The sequence below is a fragment of the Leptosomus discolor genome, chromosome 1 (genome assembly GCF_034619465.1).
Source record: "Leptosomus discolor isolate bLepDis1 chromosome 1, bLepDis1.hap2, whole genome shotgun sequence".
Lineage (NCBI taxonomy): Eukaryota > Metazoa > Chordata > Aves > Leptosomiformes > Leptosomidae > Leptosomus > Leptosomus discolor.
In genome coordinates this window covers 196,432,989-196,457,164 of record NC_141391.1, presented here as the reverse complement: position 1 = coordinate 196,457,164, position 24,176 = coordinate 196,432,989, and the positions used below count along the sequence as shown (strand labels likewise).

The following is a 24,176-nucleotide window of genomic DNA, read 5'->3' as shown; positions in this document are numbered from 1 at the left end:
CCTGAGTGCATTTCTGAAATTAATATTCACTTTAGAACACAACTCTTACTATTATTTAGCCCTGACACAACATAGCCTTATATTTGAAACCGCAAGCTGGATAATTAACTCCAGAATCCATCTTCCTAATTAAGCTATTAACTTAAGTAAATGAGACAAACCAATTAAGGGCTCAGTTGGGCAATTTTTATTCACTAAAATCCGCACTTAAATGGACAGAACCCATAGGCATGAATAAGAATTACTGTCTCAGGCACAGCTAGTATTTACCATGGCTTGCTTTCAAACATAACAGTTATTTTCCATGTCTAAAATATCAATTACTGATAAGTTAGCTACTAAAGCAGCTGACCCCTCTCTTTTCTTTTTGCTTACACATGGGGAAATCAACACTGGTTCAAGAAAATGCTCATCACTTAGTATCAGGAAGCATTTTCTACACCTTCTTCTGTTTATAAACACTTTATGTTTAATGTCAGCAAAATTAAATATATTCTAATTCTTTTGGAAGAAAGTTTTGCTGCAGTTTCATTGCCAATCACCTGTGTTATTTAATTGTGTTAAGTTTTAACTGATATGATTAAAGGAAAGAATAACTTCACAGGCAGAGTAAATCCTAGATGGTTGTGTGCAACACCAGACATTTCCCAAAGAACCCAACTAACTTCGTTATCTGTTCACCCATGTGACGCTCTCCACAAAAATCAGGACTGTAGTTTTTCAAACTGGCTCATGTCTTTCAAAGACAAATGTGAATTACTTGCCATGTCATTTTTTATCAATTTCACATTCTTAAGCAGTTCTTTCACTACCTTCCCATGACAGGTGAAGGGTCTAGAACACCCTGTGCACTACGGAACATGTTCACTTAAGACACTATATAGCAAGTGATTCTCCTTCAATAATAACTTAAATAAACACTGATCTATAGTTAATGTTCAAGGGGAGTATTCACATGTATTGCACATGTAAACATCGGCAGACTTGGGGTTTTATTTCTGGTTAGGTAAATGATTTCTGAAATGATTGCTGCTATCTGCACACTCTTAAGACATAAAAAAAGTGCTTATATACTGTCACTGCAATGAACCAGTTGTTACTACAACATTTCAGTTGCTGAAACTAAAACTCCTGCATTCAGCCAGTACCTTGAGACCTCGAAGTAACTGATAGATGAGAAATTGTATATGGTCATCTGTTAACTTCTGGCACTTCACAATGTTATTCAGGTCTGCACCCATTAAATTTGTCACAAGATACCTGTGAAAATAAAACAGGAGAAAACAAAGAAACAGACCTCATTTAAGAATGGCAGAATGTAAATCCTTCTAAAAGCAGCATATTTAAAGAACATACTCCTATGTAGGTTCCTTTTCCATTTTCTACTAACACACAGTTTATGCCCTTTAAATCAGCTATGAGCTTTAACAATGGAATCACAGCTATGAGATTTAATATAATGAAAAAGAAAAATCCTTACAGTACATTAAAAGCTTTTATCTCTGTTTTCTCCAAGACACACTATAGCAGTACAGTGAGGGGAGAATGCATCATATTTTGAGATGAATAGGAAGCCTCATCCAACATCAAAGTGGGAGCCTGAGGCACAGAAACTATAGTACCTGCAAGGACCTCCATCTGATGATGGAGATTAACACTGGATTGGTTGAAATACGAGTGTTTTGTGTAGCTTCCCTCCCCACCCTCACTGGAAGCTTTTTTTTTTTCTGACAAATTTTGCAGAAACAATGATTCTTTTCCAAAACCAGTGCTGGGACAAAAGTATGCACCTACCATACTCAGTTCTCATTTGTGTAAGTTTGCCTCAGAGTCAAAGGGGTTTGGCCACTAATTTCCATGGAGACAGAAACTTATCAATTACTATTTCTGCTAAATTGTTTACCTAAGTGCTTAAATACAATGTAAACCAAGAGGAACTCAGCATAAATGGTATGTTTGAGTAACACCAAAATACACCTAGTCCTAGGTTAGTCAGGAATCTAGCCTGTATTTACCTCATCTCAGTTAACCAGCAGAACACTTTCCTGCATTCCTGAACTATCTCATCCAGCTGTGAAAAAACAATCCACAGCTAACACATAATTGAACTGAAAAAGCGCTAAGTTTACTGACATTTATGCAGCATCAAACCATGTACCTATAATCTTATTATCATTCAGAAAAGTACAAAAAAGAGGCCCATCCTCCTGCCTCCTCTTTTGTGGAAAAGTTACAAAAAGATTTATTTGGGTTCCTCACCCAAAGCCAACTGTGGCTGCAAGTCTATTACGAAAGTACATGCTTCCTTTTTAAAACCAGAGTGGTAATTATTAACTCGTCAAAATGATTTTAAAATTTTACTTACACTTCATTAAAATTTCCTATTGATGTTGCAGGTGTAAAAACATCTAGCAATCCTATAACCTGAAAGACAAGGGAATTGACATTTTATTTTTAGAAATCTGTAAAGCAACATGTAATTAGTATTGACAGTGCTTAGCATTTTTGGGATGAAAGTTACAAAAATATGACATATGGTCATCCTGAAAACTTAGTACAACTGGCACAATAGGTGGTCTATACAGGTATAGCCTCAGCTATCTCCATGACCAACAGAAATTTATATTAATTACAAAAAGTAATTACAACAAGACTTTAGACAACCAGAAATAAAGGCAGGAAAAGTAACATCGCATTACAGAAAAGCCAACACATAGCTTACACGTTTGTTACGCTTAGGATTATGCACAATTTCATGGGTTGTCTTGTTCTGTTGTTAATTTTTTTAGCATCTTTTCTCCAGGATACTTTTCAGTCCATTATATTTTATTCAGGGTGCAATTCCTCAGGCTACTTTTAAGCAGGTGTATACTCCTACTGAAATCAACTGTTTGCTACAAACTTAGAATAGTACTCAATTACTTGGGGCCTGAGGTTCTACCATCTTTGACCTACATATTACATTGTTATTAAGGTCAATGAGAGTATCTGCCCTTAATTTCTCAACAGAATCCAAATTCAGCAAAAGCAGGTTTGAGGTATTTTTTTTCTGGACTAATGCTGCAAGTGTATCCAACAGTAGTGAGCAGAACACTCATTAGTTAGAGAAGAGTAGGACCACTTGTTTTGGATTTCATTAGCTGCATGTTCAAGATGAAAGGAGATAATTTTTCAATAAAAAGGCAGCCTTTTACTAAAAGTCTCTACTTTAAAGCCCACTGGCTTCACTACCCATGAGATGGCTAGGTCCAGGTATCTTGGGTAGCTAGAGAGTTGCACTTACTTTTCGAAAAAGGTTGTAGCTAACAGAAATTAATCCTATAGTGCAAACTTGTGTCATAAAAACCCGAAGGGAAAGAACTCACTCTTCACTTACGTTCTCATGCTTCATGTGCTTAAGCAACCTAAGCTCTCGGTAGGTCCTCCTCGCGTGAATAAGCGATTGAAAAGGTCTTGAAAGCTTTTTTACTGCCACCTTCTGTCTTGTTTTGGTATCATAAGCTGAACTAGAAGAGGAAAAGAGAAAGTCCATGTTGATGGCATGTTCTACTTCAAAGCTCTCAGCTAGTTCACTGGAGAAACTTGTCCTCTCTTGGGGGCTCTATCTCCTCCCTTTGCCCTCTTTCACCTTCTACTCAGCGACTGCGACCAGGGGAGCTAGTCAGCAGTAACTCCAAGTATTCAAAGACAGTTCCCTTTTTTCCATCTAGCGAATTACGAACGCTTACGATAATGTTCTGGACTCATCCGCAGGTAACCCTTCCCCATATGGCAGGAAAAGTAACCACAGAATTCGCTCCATTAGCGCAGCTCCAGCCTCGAGCTCGAAGGCAAGGCTCGTAGGGAATATGGGAATTCAGTCTTTGGGTCTTGCTGAACAAACTGGAGTCTCTGCTAATTAGAGGAACGCTGCCATTGTGTCTAGCAATATTAATTACCTATGCGACCATTAGCTTGCTAGACGATAATGCCACAAACCTGGTATCAAATTAGGATGTTGACATAGCCAAGGCCACACGATTTCCTTGGGAAATGCTGCTAAAAAGTGAACGGGTACGTGTCTTACACTGCAGCCGAAAGATCCTACTGACACACAGCACGTGCTTAACTTCACACAGATAGAGGTGAAGAGAACACTAAATACACATGTCACCATTTGCACAAAAGGGAGAATCACTGGTTTTTGTGCATTAGAATCATTAGGTTGGAATAGACCTCTGAGATCATCAAGTCCAACTGTTGACCTAATACCACCATGCCCACTAAACCATGTCCTGAAGTGCCACAACTACACGTTTTCTGAACACCTCCAGGGATGGTGACTCCACCACCTCTCTGGGCGGCCAATGTTTGACCACTCTTTCAGTAAAGAAATTTTTCCTAATGTCCAATCTAAACCTCCCCTGGCGCAACTTGAGGCCATTTCCTCTTGTGCTATGACTTGTTACTTGGGAGAAGAGAATGACAATGACAAGCACAACAAGCCACAAATAAATGCTGCACATTACGTAGCACAGGAATAAAAATGAACCCTGTATGTATTACTTCATGACCATACACAGCACAATTATAAAAAGAATAAGTTCGCTATCTTCTCTTACAAAGAAAAAAAAAATTTCTTTAAATTGTTACTTTTGTTCATTAAGTTAAAATTGTGTTCAATTAAAATACTTTGAAATTATCTATTTAAATTGTGGATAACACTATCTATGCTCGCTAGACAGCATTAGCAAGATGAGAACCTTCACACGTGTTTGTCTTAGAGAACTTTTTTTGGAGTTACAAACACAAAAATTAGGTAACATGAAAAATGCACAGAGCAGAATGACAGCAGTCAATCATCTCACCAAATGCTATCAGCTCCTTATGAACAGTGTTTTAGAGGCTCCTGCAAATTGTCGTAGGAGACACCTGCTAGAGACAAAAATCATTGATCCTGCCTGGAATAACTTCTAAACTAATACTTTGAGCCTATAATCAGCCCCAAGCAGGTGGACTCTTACACGTATTTGGTGCTTTGCTAAAGTCCTGAAGAGCCAAGGGAAGAGCAAAGCCTCTTTATTTGCAGGCAGCTGGAGGACAAGGTGGTGTTTCTAATAAGAAACTTGTATCTAAAGGATACAAGCAACAAACAGCCAGGAAGAACAGAGTGGCATCTGAAAGGTGATTGTGATTCAGTTATCCTAGAATTCACCCAGCCTCCATGAAGACAAATGCAGAGCACAATACAGCAACATTTTTATTTGATAAAAAACAAAAGCTGATTTAATCAACAAGTTTCTTGCAGGCACCACGGAAGGAGTGAGTCACTCGTGATATAAATGAAATAGATAAGCAGATTACTTAGCTAGTTTCTTGCAAGCATCACAGAAGTGAATCTTCAGAGAAGTTTTAAAGGTGTACAGGATTGTGGCTTTGCTGAGCACCTTAGGAAGGGCATTCCTCGAGCAGAAGAAAGCAAGCATAGGAAGGAGGAGAAGATTGGTATCACTCTGAGGAGTGGGTGGAAGGGATATGACAGAGATACTTGTTCTGACAGTAGGGTAGGGACACAGTTATTCAGGATATGAGGATGCTGTGTGCTCAAGTACATGGAGCAGCTCAAGAAACGAATGGTGTGAGAACTGACAACAGAGACTGGCCACAGGGACAACATGAAGGTTGCACAAGTAAATCTGAAGAAATAAAAAGGAAGGCAATGCTTAGCTTTTAATGTAACAAAGATTAGATATAATTGCTCTATGTGTAACCCTGGCCAACAAAGCTACTGGAGAACAGCATCGAGTCTCACAAATACATACTCTCTATACACTTTACAGCTTTTTTCCAGGGGAAATGTTTATCCAGATAAAAAAATAACATTGCCCAAAACAGCAGTCCGTGCTTAACATCTCAGCTCTTCTGGTAATTCACAAGCCTTCCCACTCACGCTTGTACCCATTTGTGAAATACTGTGTATATTATACAAGGCTAGGAGGAATTAGGTTTTAAATCCTGTTATCTTGATAAACATCCGTCTCCTCCCAGTTCTAAGGTTAAATGTAGGTTTCAGTTTAAAAAACACTGATCTTTAAGATGGATTGCTTTTTACTCTCCGCATAACTCAAGGCTGCAATGGTTCAGATGGTACAAAGGACTTTTTTTTTTTTTTTTTTTGCTTCAGTAATTCTTATGACAGCAGCTTTTTAGACCCAGGATGGAAGTGCATAAGGAGAGAGGGAAGGAAAAAAAAAAACCAACAAACACCCACAAAAAAAGAAAGAGCAAGAGAAAGCAATGGAAACAATGGGAACTCTTGAGTTCTGGGACCTCCAATGGGAAATGATGAATTGAAACTACACAGACCAAGGACTGACTTGGTTTAAATGAGCTCCTCCACAGTCAAGAAGCTGTACCAAATGATAATCAGAGTTAATGCCTTCAGGCTCTTTCCTTGCCTGGTTTATCATCATCATAATTCAAGTTATTAACAGTGAAGCATTCCAAAATATAGATTTCACGTTGTTTGAACTCTTGTTTGTCAGGTTCAAGGATGGCTTGCATCTGTGATCTCTGCTTTTGCCTCTGTGATTGCATTTTGCAAGTGGCAGGCCACTTCCTCCCCGTGTACACTTACAGCTCATATTTTAGACTCAGTCTCCTCCTCTTTCTTTTACATTACCATAGCTGCATTCTGGGTTGTTCCTTGAATCCCTCATCCCCTGAGTAAACTGCTAGGTGGCAGGATGAGCTACTTCCCTTTCTGTGTGATTTCCCCATGAATGTTCAGCTTTCAGACTAGTCCCTGGTCCCAGCCATGGTGACAATATGGGCCCAGCTGTGCTTGGCACCTGCAAACCCTTCCTTGGAGAGCTGTAACCAGCCCAACTAAAATGATTTAAAACAGCTTCTTAAAGAAAAAACAACCCATGCTGTTAACTAGTTTGATTTAACAGAGAAGAGGGTTAGAAGCCCTTACCTTCCCTTACCCTGCATGACACCCAACTCACACCCTCCCCACCTCTGCACCTAAACTGGAGAGAGCTTCTTTGCCAGTCTCTTGGTGTTTGCATTGCCTTGCAAATAGCTGTTGGCAACTTAAAGCATCTTTTTCTTTTGCAAGGTTATTTTCTACAGGCTTCAGCTTTGGCCAATCACTTGTGTTTATACCTGGTTTATACACACACACCTGGAAACAAATCATCCTTCCAACAGTTCAGCTACTGTTTCATGAGTTTCTTTGAAACTACTTATTCTGAGATGTCCTACCACTGATTATGATGCTACCTCATGTAGCTGGACAGAATAGTATGATGGAGATAAACTTTGATATTTGCAAAGGGATATCGTCTCCCATCTCTACTCTTTACAGCATTTCATTTGTTGTAAGCAGTGAAAATAAGTGACTTTTTAAATGCTTATCGTCAGTATTTTGTCAGCGTTTCTGACATCATCATCAAACGGCATGCTCACAGGCCCCAACAGAATATGGGAACACCACTTTAGACAGACTTTCTAGCATAGTTTAAAAAGAAACACAATTATTACTGTTTGGGTTTTTTTTTTTCTTTTTGCTTACAAGAAACAACTTTGTAACAATCTTAGCAATAGCTTTTTCAGATATGATCATTCTTGATCCAGAACCCTTTGCAGTTATGACACATTTTTTGCTGTCTGTCCTTTCCAAGATCAAGGATAAAAAACCATTATTCTGCTTACAGGGATGGCATCATTTTCATACAGATTAGAGACTTTTGCTTAGTGCGATTTTCAATCATTGCTTAAATTAGACCGACCTTTTCAGTGTTGTCAACTCCTATATTCAATAATTCTATTGAAGTTCCACTGGATGAAATCATGAATCTCTATTTATATGCACATTTTCCCAGTTCTTAAGATTTCAGAGAAAAGTTTGAACATCGGAAGCTAATGCAGTCCAAAAACTCAAGAGGCAGAAAGCTCAGGATTTTAACAGCTTCATGCTAATTTCATGACTTTTGATGGGGCTGATCATCATAGTAGCTGATGTTTATAAACATGGCCATACATACAGTAATTTCCCTAGTACCCATGGACAGTTTATCCTCTGTGGTTGCAGAGCAGCAATACGGGACAATAAGCCGTTCATGGGTGCAGCCTGCTCAGACCCTTCAGGGCTTTCGGGATTAGGAGCTCACTACTCAACTATGGCTGCTTAACCTTCAGGATCAAATTTGCTTCAAGAGCTGGAAGACTGCTTGCTCAATCTAACAAACCACACATAGAGCCAACTCATACTCTATTTAGTCAACTCCAGTATTCAACTGGTCCCCTTGGACTACAGACAGCCCCTGAACTTCCTAATGCCTTGGGCTTGAAGAGGGCTTATGAGCTCGACACCGTACTACCCACAATGCCCGGAAAAAGTTCAGCTTAAGTGCAGTGTTAGGTCCAGTGAGTTCTCTTTTTTCCTAGAGCCAGCTCAGGTTCAGCTGATGCAGAATGAAGGAATGACCCAAGCTGGTTGTAAGTGGTGCCAGTCTTGTGTCTGCAACAAAGTCCCCATTTGCTGTAGGTTATCCACGTCAGCCAATATTCCATCCCCATGCTTGTGGAAGCATTATATCTGTACAGATAACTAGCTATACTTATTCTAAATGATTCATTTGGGGTTAAGTGCAAAAAATACAGAAAAGACTAACTTTTCCAATTTATTTTATATAATTCAGTGTCCCAGCTTGCGAGGCTGTTATCCCTACATCATCAGAGGCTCAACAAGTCGTTGGACACACTATACCAAACTTGGAGAGAATGTGGTACACAAGCAGATCCTTAAATTTTCTCCATGTGACAATGACACCGAGTCTGGATTTCCCCCATATTGTTCTATGCTTCTGTTTTTATTTCTTTCACTGCAGTACAACACAAGTTTCTTTCCTTCACTGGGTCATATTCCTCCAGAACACATGAAGATTCTCCATTACATGTAAGTGTTAAAAGAAAAAAAAAAAAGAAAAAAAAGAAAAATGTGATTCATGCTCAAAACACAGATTCACATGGGCAGAACTTTACTGATGTTAATAAGGAAGAAGGTAGCATCCAGAAAACAACACGGGAAGTACAGCCACAACTTTGAGCTCTTATCCACAGACCTCAGCATCCTTTCATGTACCCACTCCTTCCATTATCGGAGACATGAACCTCCTTGTGGACAAACATCCCCTTAATTTGTAAGATCCTGAATTTCTGAGAAAAACAAGTAACAGCAGCAGAAGGGTGTATATGAGCAAGCACTGAGGGGAAGGAACAGAAGAAAGGTCAACACAGAGAACCTAATCATTGAGGCAGGCAGCCCTTACTGCACTGTACATTGGCAAGTAAGACAGAAAAGGGGGACAGACAGGAACCCTGCCCTGGGACCTTTTCTAGTGCCCAATCATATAATCTGGGTTCCTCACAACTGCAGTGAATGACAACCCTTTTTACGTTCCTCATATATGTCATGTAAGTGAATGAAAGTGTCACATGAATAACATGGATTTTGGCTTTTGTTTGCAAGAATTAGTTCGTGAGCTTTGTCCTCCAGGTCTTCTCCAGGATCTTGCTTTTCTTTTTTAAAATACAACTTTTTTTTTTTTTTAAAATAAATAGAGCTACTTTTAAATTGAGATACAGCCTTGAAAGAAGCACAGACAGCATCTATCCAATACCAGAAAATTGACCATAATAGCTATTGGCAGTGCAGCAAGAGAACAACAGAAAAAGGCCACCCACAGCAAGCTTAAGTTAAGCAGCAAAGTAAACCCAAAAAATGGTTCGTTTGTTTCTTCTTTATAAATGTTTTGTTACTTTATGCAAGTTCAAGTTGGTAATTTCCACGCTCCAAGAGGTACAGAGTGTATGTTTGTTTACTAAACCACACAAGTCACAACATATATGTGCATCAGAAGGAAACTGTAAAGAAAAATGAGATGGTAGCAAGACAAAAGATGGGAGTATGAGTAATGGGCAGCTCTGAAATGTCATGTTAATCTCCTCATTAGAGAAAAAAAACATTGCTTGATGATGACAGGTTATTGTATTGTAAAATTACATCCCATCAGTTGGATATTATTCCAACACACCATGCTGAGTGCCAGCATCAACTGTTTTGGCTTTAGTAGAATCAGTTTGAATTATCACAGATTAATTTACCACTAAATCTAAATACAAAAGCACAAAATCTCTCATATATATGCAACATAATTGTTCCATAACCAACATAAAAATATGTATGTACTTTTAAGTAGACACTGAAAAATACTAAAAAAAAGAATTGCTATCCATATGTTTATGTGAATACATCAGTTGTCATTCAACGTAACAACATGATCATAAAAATCCTGTACCAGTCTCTGAATCCACAAGCTATTTTTTATTTTCTGATCTGTCTCTTATGTCTCCACAGTGACTTAAATAGTCAAGTAATTTCACAGAGGAACAGGCATACTTTTCTAGGTGAAGTTACAGACAGTACAGCTCATATCAGTGGGAGTGATGCATTTAAAATCATGCTTGTGAGAAACACACAGAAGGTCTGGGTCATAAGCTGTTAGCCTTTCAGCACAGGTAACCAACTCATGGATACTAAAATGAGGTATTTTAGATATAGACTGTAAGCCCAATGTCAGTATGTAAACAAGAAAACCTGTCAGCTGCCACTAAGCCAGTACACTGCTAATGACAAATGTATTCTGTTCAGCATTTCATTAAAAAAACACAGCCAGGTAGTTATAAATTGCGGGCTTCAAAGCCACAGCTAGAAATGCTTGTGGTTGATCTGGACAAAGTATAACAAAAAATACCAGTGCTTTCAAACACATTACATAAACCTAAATAGACAAAAATCTCACTTACGTTCTTGTCCTTTTTCCTATTCCCCCCCAACTTCTCCTTCACATTTCCTGTTCTCTCTAAAACACCCAAAATATTAAAGGGTAGCAATTTGTTCTCAGGTCATGTAGGGGTTTTGAAATGCCCTCTCCATTCCTCACTGTGTACACAGAACTAAGATACTGGATTTTTGATACAACTAGCTAATAGATTCTGAAATTGCAAACAGCTCCTTGGGAAGCTGTGAAGCAACCAGGCCCCAAGACTTTAAGGGCTCTGGAACAGAGACTGTCCCCTAGCCAACTGCAATCACAGTCATGATGGATGGCAGGAGAGGAAAGCAGTTAGCTATGCCACTGCTGCATCACGTGGTCAGGAAGGTGTGTATCATAACAAATTATACTGAAGTAGGGATGGAGAAGACCCTCTGCAGAGAATTTTTATTCTGCTAATGTGTTCCTGCAGCCACACAGAAAGACTGTAATTCCATGCCCCTTGCTGCCTTTCTGTCACAGCTGGCTCATCTCATGCCTCTCATCTCTCTTCCATCCCATGCCCCTCTCTCTCTAAAAAAGATCTCATTAAATCTTCCTGAAAGCAAACCTGCACAATACAAAGGGGTCTTTCCCCACTGTGGGGCACAAAGTTTGCCTTTTCTTCACCCCTCCTACAGCTCCCTCTAACATCGTCTTCATGCACATACAGATGTTTCTCATCTGCTCTCAAACCACTCCACAGGCTTAGTGTCAGCACCCTACGTAGAGATCTCTGACATGGCCATTCTCAGCCCTTCTCATCCTTCTCCACAAACACCTCCTTCCTGATTCAGTCTCCTTCACTAAAAGCATTCTAAAACATTCTCATTTCAAACAGGGACCTTGACTCCACTAATTACCATCCCACTTCCCTTTCCTTTCCAAAGTCGGTAACTACACTGTTCCAACAGCTGGAAAATACACAGGATGAAACTGGACAAAGGAATGACGAGCAATCTGCATTCCATCATAGTGCTCCAACCAAACCACTCTCAACAAACCCTCTAGTGATGTCTCCCTGGCCAGGGCTCAGAAACACTTCCATCTTCCTTCGTGTATCTTTCACAAAATTTCTTGAATTCTTGACCTCCCTTGGCTTTGTAGTTGCAAGCCCCATTGTGTCTTCATTCTTAATAGCTATTTCATCACGTTGCTCTGAGGATCTTTCTCACTCTGCAACATTTTTATTGCTTCACTTATTTTCATCCATTCATTCTAGCAATGCTGCTGCAAAGATCCTCCTCCTAACCTGTAACATTGATCATCCAACTCCTTTTATTTACTTCTCCTCCCTATTGCAACCTCGCTTTCAAGGCCTTGTTTCTAAGTAGCATTATTACATATACTCACTCTTAAGAGGTGTCCTGCCTCCAACTAGATTCTCCCATCAGCCTGCATCTCACTCAGTTTTCAAGAAAGTGTTTGAATAAGCTTAGAAGGGTTCATTGTAAATATCTGCAAAACCAATGAAAGGCTTCAAAACTTTCCTTCTGAATGATGCATACCAAATAGACAACTGCTAACAGGTCTTGAACAGCAGGATTTTAACAATGTTGTTTGAAATGTTTGCAATAAAATATAACCATAAACATACGTAGGATGAAGTTCAACCCTTGTATTTGCATTGGAAACAAAAGACATAATCCAAAAGAGGAACAGCCCAACAGGAGTCCACTGAAATCAACTTGCTGTACACATGCTGGGGATTCTGTCTTTAGCCTGTAGAGATCTATATGGGCTTCGGTTTCCAGCTGTATTTACATATAGCAGGTGTGTGTTACTACTACTCTAAAAGTTTATCTCAGCATTTACTATTTAAACTAGCAGATAATGTCACAGTGACACAAATCATAACTCCAGTAACCTGATCTTGTAGTTGAAATCATATACTTTGTATTACTACAGCTAAGTAAAAGGTCCCTTTAAAAAAAAAAAAAATCTGAAAGTCATCAAGTACAATCTTGGATGAAGGAGTTTTTCTCTGTCAGTCAAAGACAATTTATATCAGCTTTTAAAAAACCTCACACACTACTGAGTTGTCTCAGCATCTCCTTAGTGGTTCTCAATGCAAAAGGAACAGTATCAGCAATGTTACGTTCCAGTCTTGCAAGCTACTGCACTCAAAACACTTGTGAGTGACAATCTAACCAGAAGCACAGGATGGGGGAAAGAAGGGTTAACATCAGGATTAAAGCCTTCTGCTTCTATTTTTCCACTTGTACTTCCTCAAAACAAAATAGAAGCCTAAACACCGCCCCACCGTCCCCCAGTTTTACCCAAAATTAGTCAGGACAAAAACTTAATGGATCTTAAGCATGCACCTCGAGTTAGCAGGACAGAGGGACCTGCAGAAGTGCTGCATTGCTTGGCTTAAGGCAGGCTTTGCTTTCCCTCTTTCTTGAGCTGAGGCCTGTGCCATTACACTCTGACTTAGCAGGCCGCTTTTTAAGATTGTGTTAGGTCACCTGAGTTGGTGTTGGGCATCGCACACTCCTAAAATTAAAAGAGACTGACTGCATGATGTAAATACTATTGATGCCAATGGCCTCTGAGGAAACAGTGCAGGAGTTTCTGGTTGGGAAGAAGCTCTGGACTCACTTTGGTTCATCTTGCAAGGTCTGTTCTTTCCAAAGAAGGCAGAACACAGAGCTTGCAATATGCTAATGGGAAACAACCTGTGGGAGAGATCAGAGACAGCACGCTGCAGAAGGCAGTCTATACCTCCCAGGCAAAAATAGGACTAAGTAGGTTGGAAGTCAGTTTACAAAAGCTGGCATGAAAAGAGGCATACAGGCTTTAAAGAAAAAAAAAAAACAAACTAGTAAACCAAAAATCTATCCACATTACGTAAGTTGTGGTATAATAAAATGTCTTTAAAAAAAGACAAGATGAAGAACCTCTTTCTCAAGCAGATGGTAACACCGGCTCACAGAGGAAAAGGCAGACAGGTATCAACCACAGTGGACCTACCATGGTAATACAGTACAGGGGCAGAGATCCAGTTTATAAGCAATATCACAGCTGAAAGACTCAAACACAGCAAGAAAACTTATTTAAAAGGCAGAGTCACAAGGGACAAGAGTTTAAAATGCAGCTTGACCCGAGACATGAATTGTCTTTCTCTAGAGCCGAAACGAAACGGTTGTAGATGAAGATAACCTGGCAAAAGTAAGCTTGCTCACTTCCCATCTAAGTGGCTATCAGCTTCAATGCTGCATTTAAAATCAGAAATGTTTTTAAAACTCACAATTAGCAGGGATAGTGCCTGGTCTATAAGAGTCAACCAGCTCTTTGGTTTCCACAAGACAAATCCAGCTTCAAGTGGGGACCCTGTGAAAACGCATTTTTCAAGAAAACTTTAAATTTAACTGAGTTCTGGCTTGAGGAAAAGTTAAAATAATTGTCTAATTAAAAAAAAAAATCAACTTGATAAGCAAATCTATAGCACAAAAAGAAAACAACTCTGAAAGAAACAGCTGTGCAGGTAAATTTGGTATTTGCTACTACGCAAACAACCCCTGAAAAAAATTAACCAAACGTATTGTTGATCATTCTAAATGTAATTGAACTACCGTACACACACCACACTTCCATAGGGCTTTAATTTTTTTCCTAAATTAAAAAAAAAAAAAAATATAAATCAGACCTGACAGCAGCAAATGACAGAACATCCACCAGCTTGAATGGCCATAGGAAAGAGGCCAGGTAAAAGGAAGCCCTCCGCAGAGTTGAAGTACAAGAGTAACACAAAATGTACTGCAAGGGTGAAGTACTTGAGGAAAAGACCTCGCAGTTCTCTCTGTGGTTCATGTAGATGCTGAAGTGCAACGCCACCCGGCAGCTGTTTAATTCTAGTGGTTTCTGTAAGATTTAAATATGTTTTTAGATTTTTTTACTGAATAGGAGTACAATTATTCAGAAGAGCAATATAGCATATTACTCAAGGGAATGATCGTGTCTCATGGGTTTCTTGGGTAAAGCACATGCACACAGAGAGGGAAAAAAAAAATCAATTTCAATAGACACTAAAAATAGATGGCTTTTCTGAGAGAGACACGAATCTTCTCCTCACATTCAAGTTCCCGTTTGGGTTTATAGTTCATTGATGTTAACAAGGCTATTAATATAGAGTAATAATTTATTGCTGTAGTCTGTTCTTAAATGTATATTTTTAGAGTAAATGTTTCCCATAGCACCTTTCAGTCTCTGTTTTATATCCCAGTTCCTAGGCTTCTCCACTGATAAAATACTAGGATTTCCTTGGCTTTGCAGACAGAAAAGTAGTAAGTACAATGCATTAACAACACTAACAGTTTAAAGAAACAAAGCACCAGCTGTGCTGCCAAGTGAACCGCCACATGTTTTCATTTCCTTTGCAATTTCTCAAAAGTCTTGACACCTCATTACAAAATCCAGCAGAGTAGGTCTTCCCCTTAAAACTCTGTCAGCAAAACTAGGGAAAACAACCAGAAATGCAGGTTCAATTGGAACACAACAGTAGTTCCTCTCCTGCTGTATATCCAGCCCCTAGTTTGTAAAAACAAAAGAGGAGAAAGTGAATTAAGATTTTATAGTCTAAATAAACTAGGTCCTTTGAAACTATTCACATCAGATAGTCACAGGACTATAGACTTAACTACAATGGCAGGTACCAAGTCACACGGTATTTGCCAAGATTTCCCTGGTGCAAGGATAAGCCTCAAATAAAAAAAAAAAAAAAGAAAAAGAAAAAAGAAATTCAGAGATACTTCATGCTAGTCCTGAGTGTTTCTGCTGATGGTTGGAGGTTTTTTAAATACATATTCTTAGTTTACATGTAATTGTAATTAGGGCATGTCACAGAGCTAGAGAAAGAAGCAACAAATACAAAACTCCATAAATGTTCTCTGGTATCTGACACTGAAGAGAAAAAAAGCGAGCAACTATTGCACAAGTTTAGCAAAAAGTTAAGTTCTAAAGAAATAGTTTTTGTGTAGTACACTTATTTAAAGGCCCATTATGGGTTGTTTTTACATAGTTCCGCTTACCCAGCTTACAAAAGAAATGGGGTCGTTATTTGGAAGTCCCTTAAACATCATTATTATTTCAAAAAATTGATTCAAAGCTTTTGTAAGCATAGTTAAGTATGCATCAAATAAATAAATAAAAAAGCTTAACCTGCACTGGGAGTTCCCGAAAGAGCAAACCTGATACAGTAATTATCAAGAAAAGGGGAACGTTTCATAGCAAGACGCGATGAACCTTTACGCAACCCTACGCCGCCGAAGCCCTTGGGCGGCAATCTGCCCTGATTCGCGATTCCCCCGAACCCGCCGGGTGAACCCCCTCCCTCCCCCCCGCCAGCCTGCCCTGCCCGACCCCTGCCCTGCCGACACGGCCCCGCTCCAGGGGCTTCCCCCATTGTTCCCCCAGGACAGAACTCACCCCGCCCCGCCAACCTCTCCGCCTGGGAGGTGTCCCCCCACCCCAGCCCGGCACCGGAGGGCTCCCACAGCCGTGCCCCGCCGGCTGCCTGCCCCGGTCCTCCCCACTCGGACACGCCATGACTGTGCAAGATTCTCGGCTTCGGGGCAATTTTCACTCCGGCGTGAGCCGCGCCAACCGACAAGCGGCCCCGCGGCAGCCGGTCGGATCACCCGGCGCTGGGGAGCGGCGGCGCGGCCAGCGGGCCCGGGGGGCAGCCGGCGGCGCCCTCACCGCTGCCCCGTGAGGTGGGGGGCGGCCGCGGCGGCCTGAGGGGTGCAGCTGCGGGAAGGCAGGCAGCGGCCGCCCTCCGGCGGCGGCGGGCCCGGTTGCCCGGGTTACGGCGAGGCATGCCCGGCCCCGCGGGGCCGCCGGCCGCGGGGCAGAGCTCCAGCGCCGCGCCACACAGCCCGGCGGACACGCCCCCGCCCCGGCACCCGCGGCCGCCCCGCTCCGCGCACACGACCCCCGGCGCCTCGGCTCGGCCGCGCGGGCCGCCCGCCTCCCCGGCGTTGTCTGCCCCCGCGGGGCGGCGCCGCGGCCGCCGCTCCCCGCTGCCGGCCGGCAGCACCTGCCGGCTCCCGGCCCCGCTCCCGCCGCCCCGCACCTACCAAACGGAGCCGTAGGCGCCGGAGCCGACGGGGGTGAGGTTCTGGTAGCGCTGGGGCACCTCCCACACCGTCTTGTTCAGCTCCTGCCGGTAGAAGCCGCCGCGCTCGGACATTTTCCCGGAGCCGGCAGCAGCAGCGGCAGCCGCCCCTCAGCCGGGGCGGGGAGCGAGGCGGGCACGGCCGGCGCCGGCGGGGAGGAGGGACCGGGAGGGGAAGGGGAGGGGAAGGCGGGAGGCCGAGGGGGTGGGGGCAGCGTCCGAGGCCGGGGGGAGCCCGGCGCACAGGCCCAGGAGCCCCGGGGAGGTCCCCGGTGTCCTCCCGCGGGGCCACCCGCGGGGGGGGGTGGGGGGGTGTGGCGAAGCACCGACCCCGCCCCGGAGCGGCCGGCATTGCTGCTGGGGCGGCGGCTGCCACTGCACCGGCTGCCCCTGCGGAAACGTGCGGGACGGGGACGGGGACGGGGACGGGGCCCGCTGCTCCCCGCGGGGGCAGGCGAGCCCGGTCACCTCGCCCCTCACCTGGCACCCGTCAGGCTTTTTAAAGCCCTGCTGGCGCCTTTCTTACTTTGCCACGGCCACCTGAAGCACACACCCCACACACCCCACACCCCCCCCACACACCGCCGGCCTCGTTCGGGGTGCAGCGACAGAGGCGGAGACCCTGCGCCGGGCTCTGAGCCGGGTCGTCGATCGCGAATCGGCGGGGCCAGCCGCGGCCCTCGCTCACTGCCGGAGCTTCGGACAGATCTCGGGTCCACTGGGAGTCCCCTGGTACCTAGAATTTCCCCTCAAAACATTGAGTCCCACGTGCAATCATCATACCACCTCTGCTTTTCATCACGAAAGACTGGAGCCCTCATACAATAGAAGAAAAATATCTTGAAAAGTTTAAATCTCCAATACTCATGCATCAATTAAAGTAAAAGGTTCTCAGATTTGTTTACTGCTTTTTTTTCTTTTCCCCAAAACGTGTTTTATACAATATCTTGATGACTCCTGAAACCATTGCAGCACTACTGCAATGTTACCAGCATATTTTCCTATGTATTATTTCCTTCCATAACTTCTTATGCTTCCTTGAGCACCTCCAAATAGCTTGTGTGTAGCTTGGTTGCGTAGTTTCGGTGTATGGAGATGGCACTGCACCTGCCTTTGAATCAGTGTGGAATGTAAATCCTCTCTTTTCAGAACCCTCATGTAAGTCCCTTGTGTTCCTATACCACAAATTGCAGTTCGCTTTGACAGATGGATGCCCAGCTCACGCTAGGACATCACTGTGAGTGTACAGAACAGGTACGCCTGAATAGCTGTGAGCATGATGAGCCAGAAGGCAAGTTTTATGGATGCTTCGAACACTGGATGGGTCAAGTTCCAGCTCTGAAACCCCAGACTTCTGTACCAGGACTACCAGTGTGAACAGTGCCAGAATGAATGAAATGAAACTTTGGCATTTGCTCAGTGCCTTTCAAATTAAAAAATATATGAATGATGCTACTGCAGCCATTTATCTGCAGCCATCCACTCAAGGGGTAGTAAGTACTCCTACAGCTGCAGCCTAGTTCTCACTTCCACCCTGCTCTAGTGCAACAGACATCTCCAGTCCTCTCTGGACTGCTCCTTGGTCACATCTGAATTTCTGTGCAGAGGGCATGGTGCTTGAAGGAAATGGTGTGAAAAATCCAACCATACATTCATATGCCTTATTCTTCTCAGTACCATCATTTTGAGTTTTAAAATCTGCATAACAGTGCAGTCACTCTACACCAAGCCAAGAAGAAATATTTCTGTCCCCACCCCCCAAAGTAAGCAGGCCCAAATGTTTTACAGTGCCAAAATGAAGCAAACAATCCTACTTGCTGGCTTTTGTTGTACTTGGTCTCTGGAGGTGTTCTGGCCTCTGGCCCTCACCTACTTAGCAAGTATTAGATTATTTCTTGCTAATGGCAGCCATGATTTTTAGAAGTTGAGTCTATCCATATCTGCCCAAGCTTCTAATTGTGCAATTTCTACAGGAGTTAATTTTCTGTCTTGTTGCTATTTACAGTCACTCTCAATTTCCTGTCTTCCGTGAGCTTCTGTCAGTTATTTGTATTGCAGGCATGACTCTGAGATTGTGCTGGATTACCTCGTTTTATTGGATATTACATATATGATGTTCTACTGCATGCAAGTTGTCTCAGACCTACGTAGGTTACAGGTCTTCAGAAGCCTCCCGTAAAGCAAGCCATGACAGCTGCTCTTCGTGGGGCTGAAGCAGTTCATCCATCCTTGCTGGCCCTGTGGAGGCACACGAGGAAGAGGCAGCTCCCTTGTCAGCCGCGTTCTTGTCTTTTAGCTCCTGTTCTACAGGCCAGGCAGGCCTGCGTGTGCACAAGGGAGAGGAGAGTGAGGGTGAGGTGTGAAGAAGTGTGAAGGCATACGGAAGAGATAAGGTCACAGCTTCCTCTGTACATATGTTGCCTTTTTAGGGACTTTTGTTTCCTATACATGAAATACTGCTATGTTAAACTGTGCCCGAGGCTGCGTTGGGGCTGCCCATAAAATGGCTGTGGACACTGCACACCCCTTCCCCTCCTGCCCTGACGGCAGCCTAACTGTGACAGTTCCTCGCCACGTCAAGTGCTGATGGATGGAGAGCGACAGGTCGGCAGGACTCGCTGCATTTCACACACAGCATCACGGCGTGGGAGGGAGGCCCAGGCGCTGCAGTGGGGTAGGCCGAGATGCCAGGCAGCATGTGAGGCAGGACCAGCCATGTGAGCCTCCTGCCTGGCAGGAGGAGGCTGTGCCCCTGGGAAGGAGGGGATGCGCTGTCCCTCTGAAGCAAAGCAGTTCCAGCAGGTACCGAAGGAAGAAAACTTGCTGGTGTAGCAGGGCACTGCTTTGCTGTGGTGGCTGTTCTTGCCCTGCATAGTCAAATCCTACGTTATTCTCTCTAGAACAAAGGAATTTATTATTTTAGCCAGCTGTGAGTTACTAATTTCCAGCTATTCCTCATTCCTCCTTTACTTCCTTTTTTTTTGTTTGATACATTGCAGAAAGCTCGTGCATCTTTGCTAACATCTTTCTGGCTCCTTTCAGTTCTCATTTATTCTCTCTCTCATTAGCTGTTTTGATTTTCAGTTTAGGAATCAGAAATTTGATATGTAACATAGTTCAAAAATTGCAACTTCCATACAAATAAGAAACATGGAAACTCAAAGAAAGAAAATTCTGCCTTAGTACTGAAAATGTGTAATTTCCTGGTTGGAAACATAATCATATTATTGCAAACCCAGCACTGATTTAAAACAGGCTTTGGAAAACATAGGACAGACTGTCAGCACATCAGAGTTCAGACTGTTCTCAATATAATTGCTGTAAATGCAGGGTAGCGCTAACTAAAGATTTACCAAGTGTCAGTGAGGTTTTAGGATGAAACACCTTGATTCTGTTACTAGATTTGTCACGGAGCTAATTTTGAACTTGGAGATGCCCATGTCCACCTGAAATTAATAACGACAAAATAAACCTGAGAATGTAATGAAAACGCTTCCTGTGCCACTTTCTTTTGAAAATGTTGTAAGTAATAATTAACATCTTATAAAAGAAAAATTATATTGGAATGTTATATACATTACTATTAATAATAAAACATTGTTGTAATTAGCTATAGTGCTGGTTTTATTTGCAGGTTCTTGCGAATTTCTGAAACTGCACCTGAGAATATGTAATTATAGGAAAGCCGCCACTGTAACGACAGAAAAGACAAAGTACAGGCAGCAGGAAAGGCTTAATGAGGCCTCCTGTAAATAGCAAGTCAATCATTAGCCAGTCTTAATGCATCAGTTTCCATGAGATTGCTTTGGGAGGGACTGTATATCTATGTTACTGAATTACCAGACACTTGTTGCAGATGCCTTGCAAGACAGTATCACTTATTTCTGCCATTAACACTCTTTGCTGCTCAATACCTATTTGGAAGCCTTACAGAGTACCCAAGTGGATTCAGATGACCTGCTCCAGCCTATTATGTCCTGTTACAGCTTAGATAATTAAACTGGAGAAACTTTTTAAGCATTGTGAGAACATAAAGGATCCTGCTTTGGAGAAAACTGTTAAAATTTAGCTAGTCATTCCGAACCTCAAGTTTAATCATGAAAAATACAAGATATTTCATACCTATGATTAGGTATGAAATCCACCAAGGAATCCTGCTTTTGACTGAGGAATTTTAAAATCTGGCTTATATTGTAATAATTACCTGGGAAGAATAGTTTTTTATGCTTTCTGACAAGACAGATTCTAATGTGGTTTGAGTTCAGAGCTGGGGCTTTGTTTCTTTCTCTGCCCCATTCCTTCTGTGTGGAATTGGGATGGTCACTAGATACCTCTGTGCCACCTTTCCACATTTGTGAACTGAGACTAGGATTTTTTCTCTATTTTAAGGATAAATATATAAGATTGGTATTACCTCAGATAGTAATACCACTCGTACTAGCTATGACTTGTTTGCAGACATTGATAGCAACATTTTTCAAATATTCCTTTCATACTGCTGTGGATGCAGGGTGGGAAATATTTCTAATATCCTCTTAAATGAATATAATTCTGAAAAAATAATCAGTCTCCTTTACCTGAAGTTATAGTGAAGTGTATCTTGGCCTCATGTGGTCTACCAGTACAGGGTGGCAGTGTTTTCTTCATCCAGGAACAACATATGGGTATTATTCTAAGCTCATCTTGATATTAGATTTTCAACTGCAAACATGCTAGCAATTGATATCAGAAGTCTCCAAAGTAAATTTAATAAAATACAATATCCTGCTCAGTCAAGTCAACAAGGGCTTCTCAGTGGATGTACTTTCAGAGTAAGGCCATCATCAGAAAAATAAATAGAGATTTAACTTTAAAATAATTCCTAATTAAGTAAATAAAGGTCCAGATATAATGAGGGAAGGCTGAGACAGGCTATTAATATATAGTACTATATTTCGCTTTGTATTTCTCTTGCAATCCATGTAATTATGTTGCCTGGTGTCTCACAACAACTCCATGATGCTTTATTTTTATGCATAATACAGCGTCATTCAAACACAGCCTAATATTGACATGTATAATCGGTAGCTGCGGAGAGCCCAGCGCTGCTCCCATTCAAATCAAAGGCAAATTTCATTATGTGAATGGGAGCAAGAACACATTGTTCCAAATGCATTAATTTGGGTTTATGTCCTGAATAAACATCAGTTGTAAATTTCTCCTGGTTGACTCTGAAGACACTCCAAAGATAAAAGCAGATGCAGATGGAAGAGCTGACATACACCGAGCTCTACGCTTTTCTGATGCAGATAAGAAATCACACTCAAGGAAGGCTGTTTAATTGACTATTGCGTTGTCTCTTTTGGCTCCAAAGAAAACACCATGGGATCTTTAAAATGACTGTGAATCCCTAATCATGAATTCCTCTAATCACAGTCCAAAAATGTTTATGTATTGGAGCAATTATATTAATGAGTCGCCAATTTGTCTAAAATTGTGTTTATTCTACACACTAAGTCAACATGAAGAGAACGTGTTACTTACAGGGCTTCTAAATAGCCACGGTTGTAGATGTGTACAAACTTGCACCTACACCTGTAGGCCTGCTCTGCCTGATTCCTGTGAGCTTCAAAACATGGTAAGCACCAATAGAGTGCTTTAAAATATGCAAATATTTGCAGTTAAGGGAGAAGAATGTAAGAATTCTGATTCAGCTTTAACTCTTAGTGAACACCTAGAGGAAACAGTTACCAATGCTAAAACTTGTAAAAGCAGAACACAAATCTCTAGTAAAATACCAGCCTGGCTTAGTATGGGATGCGTGTATTCACATGCCTTCATTTGCCATCTGCTACTCATCTACAGAGTTTTGTACTTCAATCTGGTGCTGTTCATTTCCCATAAAGCAGTTGCACTCAACCTTATCATACTAAAGATACTGCATCCTTCTCCGCCGCTGTGTTTTGCAGTAATTATTTGATATATTTTGAGGATGCAACTCACGCTATTTGAGAAAAATGGCAAAAATTCGGTTGTTCTATTGTATATGAACCTCTCCAACCTATCTGCAGGGGTTTTTTTCCACTACCTTGACTCCAGTGCACAGTGGGCTGTTCCACAAAGGTGAAAAGTGGAATATCTACTTTAATAACAATTTCCTCCTCACTGATGTTATTATGTCACCTTCTTGGTTTTGACTTAATATCCTGGCTTTGAACTCTGCTGAACAAACTTCTGGTTCCTCAAAGTAAGTGTGTCAGCAAGGCTCCAAGTAATGGTTGCAATGTGACTGTCATGTGACAAATCATCCTGCAGATGTTGAGCAGTGTGGACAATAATGGACCTGATGGAGGCACGCCCTCTACAGAGGCTTCACAGAGGCTCGATAAACGTGGTGAAGAGTTGTTGCATGGCGTGGCACGCCCTTCATTCATTGGGCACATTTGGACCAACAACATACTTTGCTCGCTCAATGTCTGGATCAAACTTTCTGCTATTATTATTATGGCAGGATGGTAAGACAATAATGTGATGTGTTTCAAATCATTCCAAACAGCCATTTGGATAAAAACTGATCCATGTGATCCACATTCTGTTCAACAGCTGTCATAAAGGGGGACAATTTTTCAGTTTCATTGTAACTCGGGATGTGTTTGATACACATGGGATCTTTCAGGCTATTTAGACCATGCATCTACTGAAATCTAATCATATTTCTATTAATGAACCTACATAGTCTACATGAAACTGCTGTCAAAGAGTAGTGTATTAGTCCTCAGTTTTTCTTGTGTTTATGAGAGTTCCTATGAACTGAGCTGCATAAGCTGTACTCACAGACTGAGCAACCTTCTTATATATGTATCGCCCTCTTAAAACAAATAAAGCCATAAACCTTTGTGTATATAGACTTGTGTAGACATATGATATATGTCTACTAATATTTCAGAAATAAATATCAGGCAGCACCTCAGTTTACCTGTTTTATATTATTGTACCTGGCTGTACACAGTTAAATCAATTAATAAAAGTAATGACAGAGATAAGGCTCTTTAGAGAAACAATTAATTCAGGGCCCTGAACCTAAGGATATAAGCCCTTTAATGTCCCTTTTACAAACCGGAACTTAACAAAGGGAATACTAAATCACTGTATGGTCAGAGGCCCTGGAAAGGAACGGGGTAATCAGCAGTTGCAAGAAATAAGTGAGACAGATCCTGACT

At 41.9% G+C, this 24,176-nt stretch overlaps 1 protein-coding gene across 2 annotated transcripts in view; it reads right to left on the bottom strand.

The window, feature by feature from the left end:
- Window positions 1-19,694, bottom strand: part of MAPK11 (mitogen-activated protein kinase 11) — a 34,153-nt gene extending 14,459 nt beyond the window's left edge. Inside the window, exons 1-5 of one of the 2 annotated variants that reach the window (XM_086473556.1) lie at window positions 19,683-19,694; window positions 16,940-17,043; window positions 3,377-3,506; window positions 2,366-2,424; window positions 1,149-1,260 (exon numbers count right to left, since the gene is read on the bottom strand). In XM_086473556.1, the coding sequence (XP_086329682.1) occupies window positions 1,149-1,260; window positions 2,366-2,424; window positions 3,377-3,506; window positions 16,940-17,043; window positions 19,683-19,694 (417 nt within the window). Of the gene's footprint in view, window positions 1-1,148; window positions 1,261-2,365; window positions 2,425-3,376; window positions 3,507-16,939; window positions 17,053-19,682 lie in introns of those variants that run through there. The other variant, XM_086473551.1, reaches the window with a different exon arrangement.
- Window positions 19,695-24,176: the final 4,482 nt, after the last annotated feature.